At 37.4% G+C, this 12,409-nt stretch overlaps 1 protein-coding gene and 1 long non-coding RNA gene across 3 annotated transcripts; one reads left to right on the top strand and one right to left on the bottom strand.

Annotated features, from left to right (window-relative positions):
• Nucleotides 1–5,685: 5,685 nt before the first annotated feature.
• Nucleotides 5,686–12,330, bottom strand: LOC149738949 (monocarboxylate transporter 2-like). Of its 2 annotated transcripts, none has more exons than XM_089875561.1 (8): nt 11,415–12,330; nt 10,073–10,216; nt 9,449–9,541; nt 9,087–9,209; nt 7,099–7,254; nt 6,917–7,044; nt 6,531–6,759; nt 5,686–6,280 (listed from the first exon to the last, which is right to left on the bottom strand). In XM_089875561.1, the coding sequence occupies exons 1-8, from the start codon at nt 11,608–11,610 to the stop codon at nt 6,171–6,173; spliced, it is 1,179 nt and encodes a 392-aa protein (XP_089731687.1). In that variant the 5' UTR covers nt 11,611–12,330; the 3' UTR covers nt 5,686–6,170. The 2 variants fall into 2 exon arrangements, with proteins under 2 accessions (XP_089731687.1, XP_089731686.1); XM_089875560.1 differs by having other exon boundaries at nt 7,099–7,300; nt 9,449–9,624; nt 11,415–12,326.
• On the top strand, nt 7,302–8,450 carry LOC149738950 (uncharacterized). Its single transcript, XR_016384707.1, has 3 exons — nt 7,302–7,698; nt 7,775–8,085; nt 8,158–8,450. It is a non-coding gene; the product is annotated as an uncharacterized LOC149738950 (long non-coding RNA).
• Nucleotides 12,331–12,409: the final 79 nt, after the last annotated feature.

The following is a 12,409-nucleotide window of genomic DNA, read 5'->3' as shown; positions in this document are numbered from 1 at the left end:
CCCTTTAGAGCCGCGGGGCTGCGGTTATCTATACTTATGTACCCTGCTATAACATATCTATACCTGTCTGTAAGCCTATCTTTTAGTATTAGTGTAATTAAAACAACGGCATCTATACTAACTGGCAACCGCTGAGGTTACGTCAACTTTTTAACACAATTATAGCTTTCGTTTCACCTCGTTCCCAGCCCAAGAAGCGAAACTATTCCTCAAGGTGATCCATCTCATTTACGGTAATCAACCTTTCACATTTTTAACGAAAAACTGGCGGTCGCCAACCCAATTCCGTCTTTTGCTTATAATAGAGTTGGAGGCATAGCTGCGGTGTAGTCTGTTAGAAACCCAACACGTACTCTTGAAGCTGTAACGCCTCGGCCTGCTTAATTTGAACAACAAAAACTACTACCAAAATCTCCGCTTTACAAATATCAGTAACGCGATATCTGTATCCACATATTAGCAGCTAAACCGAAAAATCGTGGAGTAAATATGTTTTGAATACAATCAAATTACCTCGTTGCGTATTTACAACCGATAACTCGAACTGAACAAACTTGTCAGTAATTTGATATGACGCCATTTTTCTTCGTTTTCGTAACGAATACTGATCTTCCAACAATAAATCGTGTGTCTGAATGACAAACCATAGCTAAGTAGTTTCAACAACTGCATTCTAACCTTTGCTTACTATAATTTACGCTGAATATACACTCGTCCGTACACAAGTTGCAGCTTGTACATCTGTAGTCTTAAATCAACGGTTGTTATCGCAAATGAGCGCAAACATTATACGCAAGTTACACTGCGACACAAGGTTGCCCTTGAATGCAGCCAGCCAACTATTAGAGGTTGCTACGTTTGTTTATTATGTTTACTGTGCGGTAGGTACGGCGGTTCGATTTAACCACGGCCAAGTAACAGTTGATCAGGACCCGCGTCTGTTTATTTCGTGGTAAACCTTCGCCTGGCTTCCATCCCCGCCTGCTGGTAAGGATGTCTCAGCGTGTTGTTTTAACTCTGAGTTGACCGGCGCCACGGGACATCATATTTTACATAGGGGTGCACGCGCTCACCGCCAATTCTGGCTTTACATAAACCGTAAGAGGATTCGCAAAGCTCCTTTGAACGCTTAAAATATTGCCACCGGAGACAGACTAAGCTATTTAAACAACAAAAATAACCCATGCGTTTACGGTCAGTTAAAATAAAAATATTTTTTTGCCGGTTTGCCCCAATGCCACATAGCAACATGACACGTAGTTATTTTCTTGTTAGCTGTATGCTCAATTACCTCGTAAATCCCCTCCCTTCACGTACAGATTGACCATATTTGTTTTGTTCTCACATTGCATTTACTTTTCCGACCCGCTAAACAGGTAATACTAAAATAGGCGGCTGTCAACAGCGATGCCTATGGCTCTCTAAACTTGGTTACCACAGGCATTTCAGGTGCACAGTAACAACAGGCAGACCACACCGCATTTTTACGGTTCGTAAGCGTTCACTAATATACCTGGCACACCAGTGGTCGCGGTTTCGGATGAGAATTGGCGTTCTGGAACCCCAACGTAAAACTAATAAAAACTAACATCCGCTCCGGCGAAACCGAAACAATTCACGCTTTTCAAGTGTGGGTAAAAACGTTCTCTTTCGCCCGCCTATAAACGCGCTTGCGGTTCGCTGATCGCTTTAGAACCACTTTGCAAAATAAACTGAATTGTCGGCGCGACAAGATTTCCCCGACGTGTAACATAAGCAAATGGAATCCGTAAACCGACGTCGGAATTTCGAACCCAAAGTCCGAGCGATTGTAAATAAGGCCATTCGTGAGCCCAGCAAAGTTTTCTCAAGCTTTTGCTGCCCGGACGACTGCGATTACGCTTTCAAAGGATCAGAATCGGCTGAAATAGAATCGTCGCGGCAACTTTAGTAGGGTTTAATTCGTTTCAAAAGCTGATCCTGATATTTCCACATGCACCCTTCACTCAGATATTCAGCCTTCAAAAACTCGTACACCCGAAAAGCAGCCGCCTTAATCCAGAATAATCCTTTGTCAAATACATCAGGTATGGTTGAGCAAGCGCATGGAACTCACGATTACCACCATACACATTCAAATGGCATACGAGCATTCGCCATTCAAATGCATCAGGCTTAAAACATAATCCACCCACACATCAGGAGATAATCATCCTCAAAAGAACGGATTTGGACGGCGGGTGCAATTTTAATTCTTGGCGAGACTAACAGCGCAGTTATACGCAAAGCATGACCGCCCTATAGCCAACAACAACAGTTGATGTATCTTTCATAATTTGATCTTCGCTGCTTCATGGTAAATACCATCGCACCCTATATTAACCGCTGAATTATAGCCTTACCACCTAGATTGCGATCATTCTAGCTTTATTTTTCATCCTACTTAACTCTGCCTATGTAACAAGCGGGACAACGGCACAAGTTATTTGTCAGGAATGCCCAGCGTACATATTCCGCTTGATTTACAACTAAGGAGCCGATGCAAAGACAAGCGCAATCCAAGCGGTAATTGCGCCCGACAGCTAATAGCGATCCGACCACCCACAGAGATAGCTAACCGGCAGTTTAATTGTCCTCGTTGTCGTCTTAGCTTCAAGATGAAACACTTATCATTTACAAATGACATTTTCAGAAACCGATAGTTAAGGCGTAGACTAAACTAACTCAAAAACGGTATACGTATGACCTCGAGGGCGAAATGTGGAATTTAAGCTAAAGTGATATTTTTAGACATTTTACATATACAGCCAAAAACTCGTTATGGTTATAATGGGGTGAGTGAAGACGAGACACCTTTAGCACATATTATTCAAATATTCCGATCGTGTTTTAAACAATTAACAAGAGTCTATGGCAGTGATGCGTTTTTTAAATTCTTTGACTACTCTTTGTTTATGGCCAAATGGGACGAGAAATAGAATGATAGCTGTCCCATCTTCCCCAACTCTACTAAATTGTCCTATCCTTACTACGTATATGGCAAAAATCTCACCATTTTCTAGCGTTTTCTTTTAAATCAATTTGTATCTTTAGTAAGCTGATATTCCACTTGCTTAAAATTTGCTTTAGCAGCTTAACGAGCTGCTATCTTTGTGATGACGAGCCAATCTAGTGCCGCAACATGTTTGCCGGTTAAACAGGTGATTGTTTGCAGATGTAATCGGTTGTGAATATCTGTTTGCCCACTAAAAATCCATCACACAAGGCCCGAATGAAATATTCTGACGTATTTTTTAAAGAAATGTTTCTTTGCTCCGTATGAATTATGACTTATATAACTTGCTTCATTCTCGCATGGCCGGAAAACAACAGTCGTTATAACACGGGTGTTCTGTTTGATACACATTTTGCACACTTACGATTTACCAAGTATGTATCTGTGTGGTGATTGTTTTTTGTATGACTAACAATTTAGACAACCCATTAGTAAGAACTGGGTTTGAGAAATAACCGTTACGTGTCTTGCCCAAGAAAATACGCCCATATATGATAGCAGCATTGAACCTGTTGTATATACTGTGACTGTGGCGAGGTTTAAATTAGACTGTATATTCAATATCCAAATATTCGTATCTAGAAAATCTTATCTGTGAAAATTTTGGTCCTGTGGGTTGGAAACCTTAAAATTATTAAAATCAAATTGACTTAAAATCGACAAGCGTCAATTGCTTTTGGTGTTAAAGCTAAAAGTTTTCTTATCCGTTGGTTAAAATCATTTTGATATACTCAGTTGGTAAGATATACATGTTGTCATTCTCTCTTGTCGTCGTTTTTTAGTAGTAAAAAAACATTTAAATAATTATAAAACCGTTAGTATATAATTATATAATCTTTAGTTTTACCTTTGATTTCATTTTCCCCTTGGTCCAAGATTGCATTGTGTCACCAATATTTGGAAGTACTGTGTCCTCTATCGGTTGAACGTCTTCGTATTTTCACTGTCAATCGAAACCTATCTAACGGACTACGCAACATAAATTTATTTTTGTAATTTTAGAAAAAATACAACCGCTAGGTAGTGCACGTGATTCGCTAAAAAGTCCGAGCTACCACATTGACTGAAGTACAAGAGATCACAGATCTAATGAATAAGCACGTTTTAAACTAATTAGCATAAGATGGTAAAGTCGGGGAAGGTGGGACACCTTTAACACATAATATCCAAATAGCCTGATCGTGTTTTAAACAATTAACAACGGTCTGTGGAAGTCGTGAAGATACGGTTTTATAATTCATTAAATGTTCTTTGTTTACTACCAAATGAAAAGAGAAAACAAATTGAAAAGGTGTCCCATCTACCCCACCCTGCTATATTGATTGATCCTTTTACTATAACAGTCGACTGGGCTCGATCAAACACAAATCTGAAGTAACCAACAAAACGGGTTCTAGTCGCCATTGGTGATTGTGAATCAGTAGGCAGAGTGTATTTATACATGTATTATAATTAATGAAACTTATGACGTACGAGGATTGAGTGATTGGTAAAGAATATGTGTAAATACGCTTTGTACAACTCCTGTACGATGTGTTTATTGTAAACTTACACTAGTTAACGTTGTCGTCGTTTAGAAACGTTTGTTTTCATGAATTTTGACAAACTGTAATCACGCAGTAATTAGGTAATGTTAGAAGTTAATATTAATCATATGATGTTGAATTAAAAATAATGTTTCAATTACGATTAATGATAATACGTTATAGGAGTAGTGCATTTAATGCGTCCCCACTCAAATGCTAATATTTTGATTTAGTCGTGAATCGTTGTGTGGATATAACACGTGCCGTCGTTCCCCGCCAAACTCCCAGACAGTGTTTCCGCTATGTAAAGTGCATGAGGAAAGTAATCGTTCATCGTGCGGTTTTAAGTCTGAAAATTCAGAACAACTGTTTGACGAAAAAGGATCTATACGACCACTAACGTGCTCAATAACATACTTGCAACCCACCAACGTATTGTCCTCAACCAATAGGGATATTGAATCCCAATTTGTATGTTCTCCTAATCTCTTTTTAGAACCCCCTATACCCCCTTTCAAGACAAAATACAAGGTTTTATAGTTGTTTTTTTATCGTTCAAAAACCTTCCTCAAAATAATCATCTAAAAAGCTGGTTATTTGTATACCTATTGAATGAATGAATGTTACATGATTTCGTGCATATGTCCTCGCGTGGCGGCAAGACGACAGTCGCATTATAACACGGGTGTTCAATTTCATAGAGTTATTATAAAATGTAAGTTAGTGGATATTCGTTACCCAGTTTATAAGTTCTGCCACTGAAACATTATTAAAATTGTTTGTATTATAACACAATTATGTGCAAGCATCACGCAGTAGCTATCTGTAACTATAGTATTACGTTAAACCGCACGGCAACCGGATGTTTTTAAGTAACTCTACTTGACTTTCCTATCATATGCTTCTCGTTTTACGACTACAATAGACTATACCAATTTGTAAATATAAATTACTTGAACCAGTAAATGTGAAGAGCTGTAGGTATATACTCCGATTAACACACACAATGATATAAAATAAGGATATATACAACACAATTAGTTCACATTAGCAGAGTATATATTCATGGTGGGGGTGAGATGGTACAAAGCACTATTGTTCCCTATATTTCAATATCAAAATTGATTCAAGTTTAAGATGTTGCTCTGTATTTGTACTATCGTACATTTATTAATTCACAATTTAAATAAATAAAAAATTAAAGCGCAAGAGAGATAAGGAATCCAAATTATGAGTTGCTGTTTATAGCGATTCGAAAACAAGCGGGGTAAAACGAATCACTCATTTTTTATTAATAAATTAAATTTAACACGAATGCACATAAAATATTAACACGAATGCACATAAATTACACTAATTATATTAAACGCTTTAAAAATCAAAACGAAAATCAGTACGGAGTATTTCAACCTATTTTAACAAAGTACGAGTGTAGTTCAAACGTTAATTCAAACTATTATAATATCCGGGGTTTTAATGCAATTCAGTGAGTATCCCTTTACTAATAAGCTTTTATCAACTATTAAAAAATGAATCAAAGAGTGATTCATCTTGCCCCGATGTGCCACTTTGCCTCATCCTACTAAACTCCTCTATTTTAACGCTGAATATTATCGAGTAATCCGATGTAGCAGCAGCATCAGAAGAAAAGCAGTGCCGTAAGATACCGATCCAAAGTAGAAAGCGCTGGATAGTTTACCCGTTACGTCGACAAGGTATCCTGGAAAACAAATCAAATATAGTAGAGTGGAGAAAGATGGGACACCCTTTTATTTTATTGTTTCATGTCGTTCCATTCGGTTGTAAACAAAGAACATTTAATGGATTATAAAAGTATATCCTAATGACTCCCATAGACCGTTGATAAGTATTTAAAACACCTAATATTTTGCTTAAAAGGTGTCCCATTTCCCACCATCCTACTATATATTTAGCAGGTTATTTTACATAAGTACACACACACAGCTTACCCACGAACAATGCAGTAGCTGTGCATAGACAAAATGAAAATGTGTTCGTGTAACCCAGTATCGAAGAAAAATACTTTTGTGCAAACAGCTCGATGCAGAAAACGGAATATACGCCATCTATTCCCCCAGCTGCAACCCCGATTCCAAAAGCATTGGCTAATAGACCAGGGTACCCTTGTACGCTCGGAAGAATAGCAAAAAGCACAATATTTATGGTGTAGAGAAAACACTGCAAAGAAAACCGCTATCACTTTTGTTGTACACATATTATGCAGAACATGGATTGTGAATAATTTTTCCTCGCGTGGCACGCAACTACAGTCGTTAGTTTTACACACCTCGTGCCCACTTAAAAGTTCACCTCCTATGTAACTTGAGCAACTTACAATGAATAGTTTCTGGCGATGAACAGGAATTTTGGTGAAGAAAAACATGAATCCAAGCTTCGCTACGATTTCTCCGATTGCTTCAGCTGAAGTCAGAAAAGAAGCTTCAGTTTTGCTGATAGTCCCAACTAAAAATACAGGTTTAAAATCCGGCAAAGTGTGACAAAAAAGTTGGTACAAACGTTCAATCCCGTATGGTATCAAGAACATGAACGCAGCACTCATCGCTATGTAGTTCATCGTGTGTTGCAGAATTAGGATGTGAAATCGCAGTGTACAGAACAGGTGTAGATCAAACTGCTGCGCAAGTTTATGTTGCCAAGACAAGCTCTCTTCGTCTGCGCTTGTTTTAGATAAACGAGTAACGTTTTCGGAGTATTCTACCTACACTCTAAAAAAACTTGACGCAAAATGCTCAATCAAGTGCTTGATTGAGCGCGGTTTTTCAATCAAGTCGCTTCGACCGAATCAAATTCGCGTCAAACGTCTAGATTCGAGAGAATCGCTCTCGGACTTACATCAAAATTTGATTCAGAGGAGCGACGCGAGAGAGTCACTCACTTCTTCTCGCTCTTATTACGTCACGCGGGAGCGCGCCAAATTTTAAACGGTCTTGAACAAAGTCTTTAGACTGTGGAAGTGTTACTTAATTCTAAGAGGAATCAGGTGTAATATCGCTTAAGTAAGATGAGAAAAATAACAAAGCAGACGCAACATTGGTCAGGAAGTCTTAAATAAAAGTCAGTGTAAAACACGAAAAGAAAACTCGTCAGAAGCTAAAGGTGAGCAATTTTAATACCATTTACATTACAACGGTATGGTCTTACACACTTACTATATCTTTTGTTTAATTAACAGCACTCTAATGTGAAGCAACACCATTATAAATTCAACTATCGACGATAAGATTTCAAAATGGGTCATATATTACAACTCTACTGAAGAAAGATGACAAGCGCACGTTGCTTACCATAAAAGTTAAGTATGCATTTGTGTTTTTATATACAAAGTGGACATAGCATTATGTAATAGCATCCAAATACAAAACCATATTTTATGTTTTTAGACTTAGGCGTCACGACAACTGATTTTCCGAACTACCATCGTTTATACGAATGAATGACCGTCAACAGGGAATGTGAAAATTAGAACGTCGTTAATTCAAATTGGTGAGTATCAAGTAAACTTTTGTCGGAAAGGGTGTGTGGACTTATTCATTTAACTTGCTGCTTTCATTACAGACTGAATGTGATGTCAAGTGGAAACGTTTATGAGGGAGAAGTCCGTTCAACGTTTAATAAAGGAGAGAATTTCTTATCTGCGAGCTTTACTACTTCATGCCTCAGCAATACCCTTGGGAATACGACGTTTTGACAGTCGTTTATAAACCACATTTTCTATCTTTTGTTGTGTTTTATGTTCCTTCCTATTTGTTGTCTTTCATTGCGTATAATTTTCCACGTCAACACTTTATCTGCAGTGTTTATAATAACTTGTGTATGCTGTGCCAATTAAATAAAAAATACAAAACAAACATTTTTCACCCCAGAAATATATATGTAGAAAATTTTTCATACAAATCAAGTTTAAATCAAAATTTGATTGAGATCGGCCCATTTTAATGCTAAAAAATCGCTGAAACCGAGCGAAATTTTGACGTAAATTTGATTAAAAAAATTGCGTCAAGCACTTGATTCAAAAATTTTGCGTCAAAATTTGGTGTTGAGCGGATTTGATTGAAATTTGATTGAACTTTTTTTACAGTGTATATATGCATTTATTGTATACAGTCATAAACATAATATATCGTGTTCAACCGCACACTTCATACATGCAGAAAAGTGATCGTATAGTAGGGTGGGGGAAGATAGGACACCCTTTCATTCTATTGTTTTGTTCCGTTTGATTCGTCAGCAAACAAAGAACATTCAAAAAGTTATAAAACTTTATTCTTACGACTCCCATAGACCGTTGTTCAATGTTTAAAACACGATCAGGATATTTAGATATTATGTGCCAAATATGTCCCGCCTTCTCCCACCCTCTATATATATTTTTTCCGTGTTACCGAAAATTTCTATAATTGTTGTGTTTAACCACGTTTACTTTCCTTTATGCCCTTTACTAGCACATTGTTTCGCATGCTTATATATATACTTGTTATTTTTACCTCTTGTACTCCCGACTCTTCTAAAGATTGTTGCATTTTTACTAATTGCAATTCCGGTTTCTGAATGATTGGTCTCATTATTGTTCCTGTTACCACGCTGTTCAAAATGATACCGGATAATATCTGAAACGGTTAATTTATATATTATTAATTAAAATATATTTAGCATATAATATTCAAATAGCCTGTTCGTGTTTTAAACAATTAACAACGGTCAGTGAGAGTCGTGGAGATGCGGTTTTATAATTCTTTTAATGTTCTTTGTTTACTACCGAACGGAACGAGAAAATAAAATGGAAATATGTCCCATCTTCCCCACTCTTCTATATTATATTTTCCAATCGTAAACGTCTTAAGTTTACCATGAGTGTTCCTTTCCACGTGTAGAAATCCACCATGACTTGAAATAGCGGACATGCGATAAATGGACCAAGACTGTAGCCAACGTACATCAGCTGAGAAGCAAAGTTGAGTTTTTCTTTAAAGTAATCGGTAATTGCAGTTAGAACACAAACGATTTGTAATCCAATGCAGAAGCCTGTAAAAATATCGTATAGTTGGTGGGGTAAGATGGGGCATGTCTTCTTCTCCCGTCCCATTTGGTATTGTATAGTAGGGCGGGGAAAGACGGGACAGCTTTAGCACATAACATCCAAATATCCTGATCGTATTTTAAACAATTAACAACGGTTTATGGGAGTCGTAAGGATACGGTTTTAAATTCTTTGAATGTTCATTGTTTATTACCAAATGTGACGAAAAAATAGAATGAAAAGATGTCCAATCTCCCCCCACCCTACTATTTTAAAAAACATATACAGAATTATATAACCGTAGCCCCACAACTCTAAAATAAAGTTGTAAATTGATTTAAATACGATCAGGAAGTTTGGTAATCCATTTCACCACACAGACGATATAACAGTGGTATGGAATATGCATATCGGACTTCATAAAGATCACAAAAAAGCGCTTGTACTACTTACCTAAGAAAATTCCGTAGAAAATGGCGATTTTCATAAATGGGCCAGGTAAAGAAGCCACAAAGCAAGAAATCGAACCGACCAAACCAGCAACGATCATACACAATCGATATCCAAATCTTTTAATAAGCGGCGATGCGATCAACCCTTTAGATAGAACGAGAAAAAAGAGTTAGCGAGATTGTAGAGTAATAATTAATTAGGTTATTTATAATGAAACGTCGAATAATAATTGAAACAATAATAATTCGTTCTACATCATGGCCACTCAATACCCACTAGTCATTTACGGTAGCATTTTCTTTGACGATATAGTAGAAGAATCAGTATTGTAATTTGCAACGTAGTGTTATAAAGGAAAATGTGCACGGTCAATACTAACAGATTATACACTGCTTAATGTAGCATATACAGTAGGGTGGACAAAAACGGGAAACCTTTTTTCATTCTATTCTCTCGTCCCAATTGATGGTAACCAAAAAATATTTAAAGAATTATAAAACCGTATCCTCACGACAGCTATAGAGTCTATAGACCGTTACTTGTTAATTTTTTAAAACACGATCTGGATTTTATGTGCTAAAGTTGTCGCGCCTTTCCCCATTCTTATATTATATAGTAAGCAAGTAATAGCTGTTTCCTGATTAGGATTTGCTGTATATCTTGTGCACAGCCCACCATTACGTCAGCACATGTGCGTTTATTGCAAGTTATAACGTGGTTTTGAAAACACTACGACTATTGATAACGATGCGGTTCGAAATAGGTGTTTTCCATTGTATAGTACTGTGGGGTAGGATAGGACACTTTTGACACCTAATATCCACATATCCTTATCGTTTTTTAAACAATTAACAACGGTCTATGAAAGTCGCGAGGTTACAGTTGTATATTTCTTTAAATGTTCTTTGTTTACTACCAAACGGGACAAGACAATAGAATAAAAAAGGTGTCCCATCTTCCCCCATCCTGCTATATATCCGCGTACTATCGCATTTGCAATAAATAAAACTGCATTTCTGTGACATTAAGACACGTTATAGTGTATTTGATTGGAATGGGATAATGTAATAATCTTATATGTCAGTTTAAAAAAAGTTAACATTTAGGTCTGTATGACTGTATCTGTAGCGATTTCGTGGTGGTAGTTCATTGATACAAGGTCAAAAATTTACTATTCTATTACACTACCCTTAAGTAATAAATCAATAATATCTAATTTATAATCGTAGCTTGTGTAACTTCATTAACCTTAAGCAGAAGCTGTGTAACTGAAACGTTCACTGTAACATTGCATTAGTATTAAATTACCGACGCGGAAATACAAAGCACTCAACACACGTACCAGAAACTGCGTAACCAACATAAAACAACCCTGGAATCTGAGATACTGTAGAGTAGTCACAGTTGTATTCATTCATGATCCCACTGTACAGCACCGAAAGACATCGGTCAACTCCGGTCCTGATGGCGCAGAAGATAACAGCAGAAGTGACCACATACCACCCCCAACCACCGTCAATGTCATTGCTTTCCGGCATCGTCGTTTGAACAACAATAAACGACTTCTTCTCTTAGCTACCAGCAACCGCTTTGCGTACAAATACTACCAAGCCACTTCGTGCTATTAGCCTATTGATTTTTACCGTTCAGACTAAAGCTGCTGGTTGTGAATTACTTGTGTCGGCTGTTTTTGTTATGACTGCTGAGAGAGATTTAAGATTGCTTGTGACTGCTGTTTTTGTTATGACTGCTGAGAGAGCTTTTAGATTACTTGTGACTGCTGCGATCCAATGGCCTACTAAACTAAAACGTATCCTCTAGTAGGCCATGACAATAGCAGTGGATATTTGGTAAAAACTCTCTCTTCACACCGCCAATTTGCGCATTCCTAAAAACAGAATATTTTAATCTATATGCTATTTCGTCTTCCAATTCAAAATCTACGCGCTCTATGCCAAACTCCTGGTTTTGCGCATACTGCACCACCTGTGTAAAACAACACATGTCCTTCTCAACAGACCGCCTAAGTTTTTCTTTCACACTTTTCTCCATGTGACATTATTTACCGGTCCACAGATTCCATTAAATGCGCGGTTTAGACTACGTTAAATTAAATAACGCGCCAATTGTTAGATTCTGTCAATCGCAGTTAGCTTACACAAGTCCTGCGCTTGCTCTGTAGTTACTATAAATTTCACTTAGCTGGACTTGGTCTGTACTTACTGTTGCCTCTATATTGACTAGACAAATTACTCCAGTCAGTTCGATCAGCTGGAAAGTCAACAGCTCTTAAACAAACAGAATAAAAGAAAGGTTACTCGTTAGCGCCACGGGGCT

The sequence above is a fragment of the Ciona robusta genome, chromosome 3 (genome assembly GCF_009617815.1).
Source record: "Ciona robusta chromosome 3, ASM961781v2".
Classification (NCBI taxonomy): Eukaryota; Metazoa; Chordata; class Ascidiacea; order Phlebobranchia; family Cionidae; genus Ciona; species Ciona robusta.
This window is presented reverse-complemented; position numbering and strand designations above follow the sequence as displayed.

What these genes read in the sequence shown, in the direction of transcription:
- LOC149738949 (XM_089875560.1), bottom strand. Translation starts at nt 11,610, where the DNA reads ATGCCGGAAAGCAATGACATTGACGGTGGTTGGGGGTGGTATGTGGTC. An exon ending in TTTCTACGGAATTTTCTTAG is followed by an intron (nt 9,625 to 10,072) that starts GTAAGTAGTACA and finishes ATATTTTTACAG; the next exon opens with GCTTCTGCATTGGATTACAA. An exon ending in ATCGCCAGAAACTATTCATT is followed by an intron (nt 6,760 to 6,916) that starts GTAAGTTGCTCA and finishes TTTTCTTTGCAG; the next exon opens with TGTTTTCTCTACACCATAAA.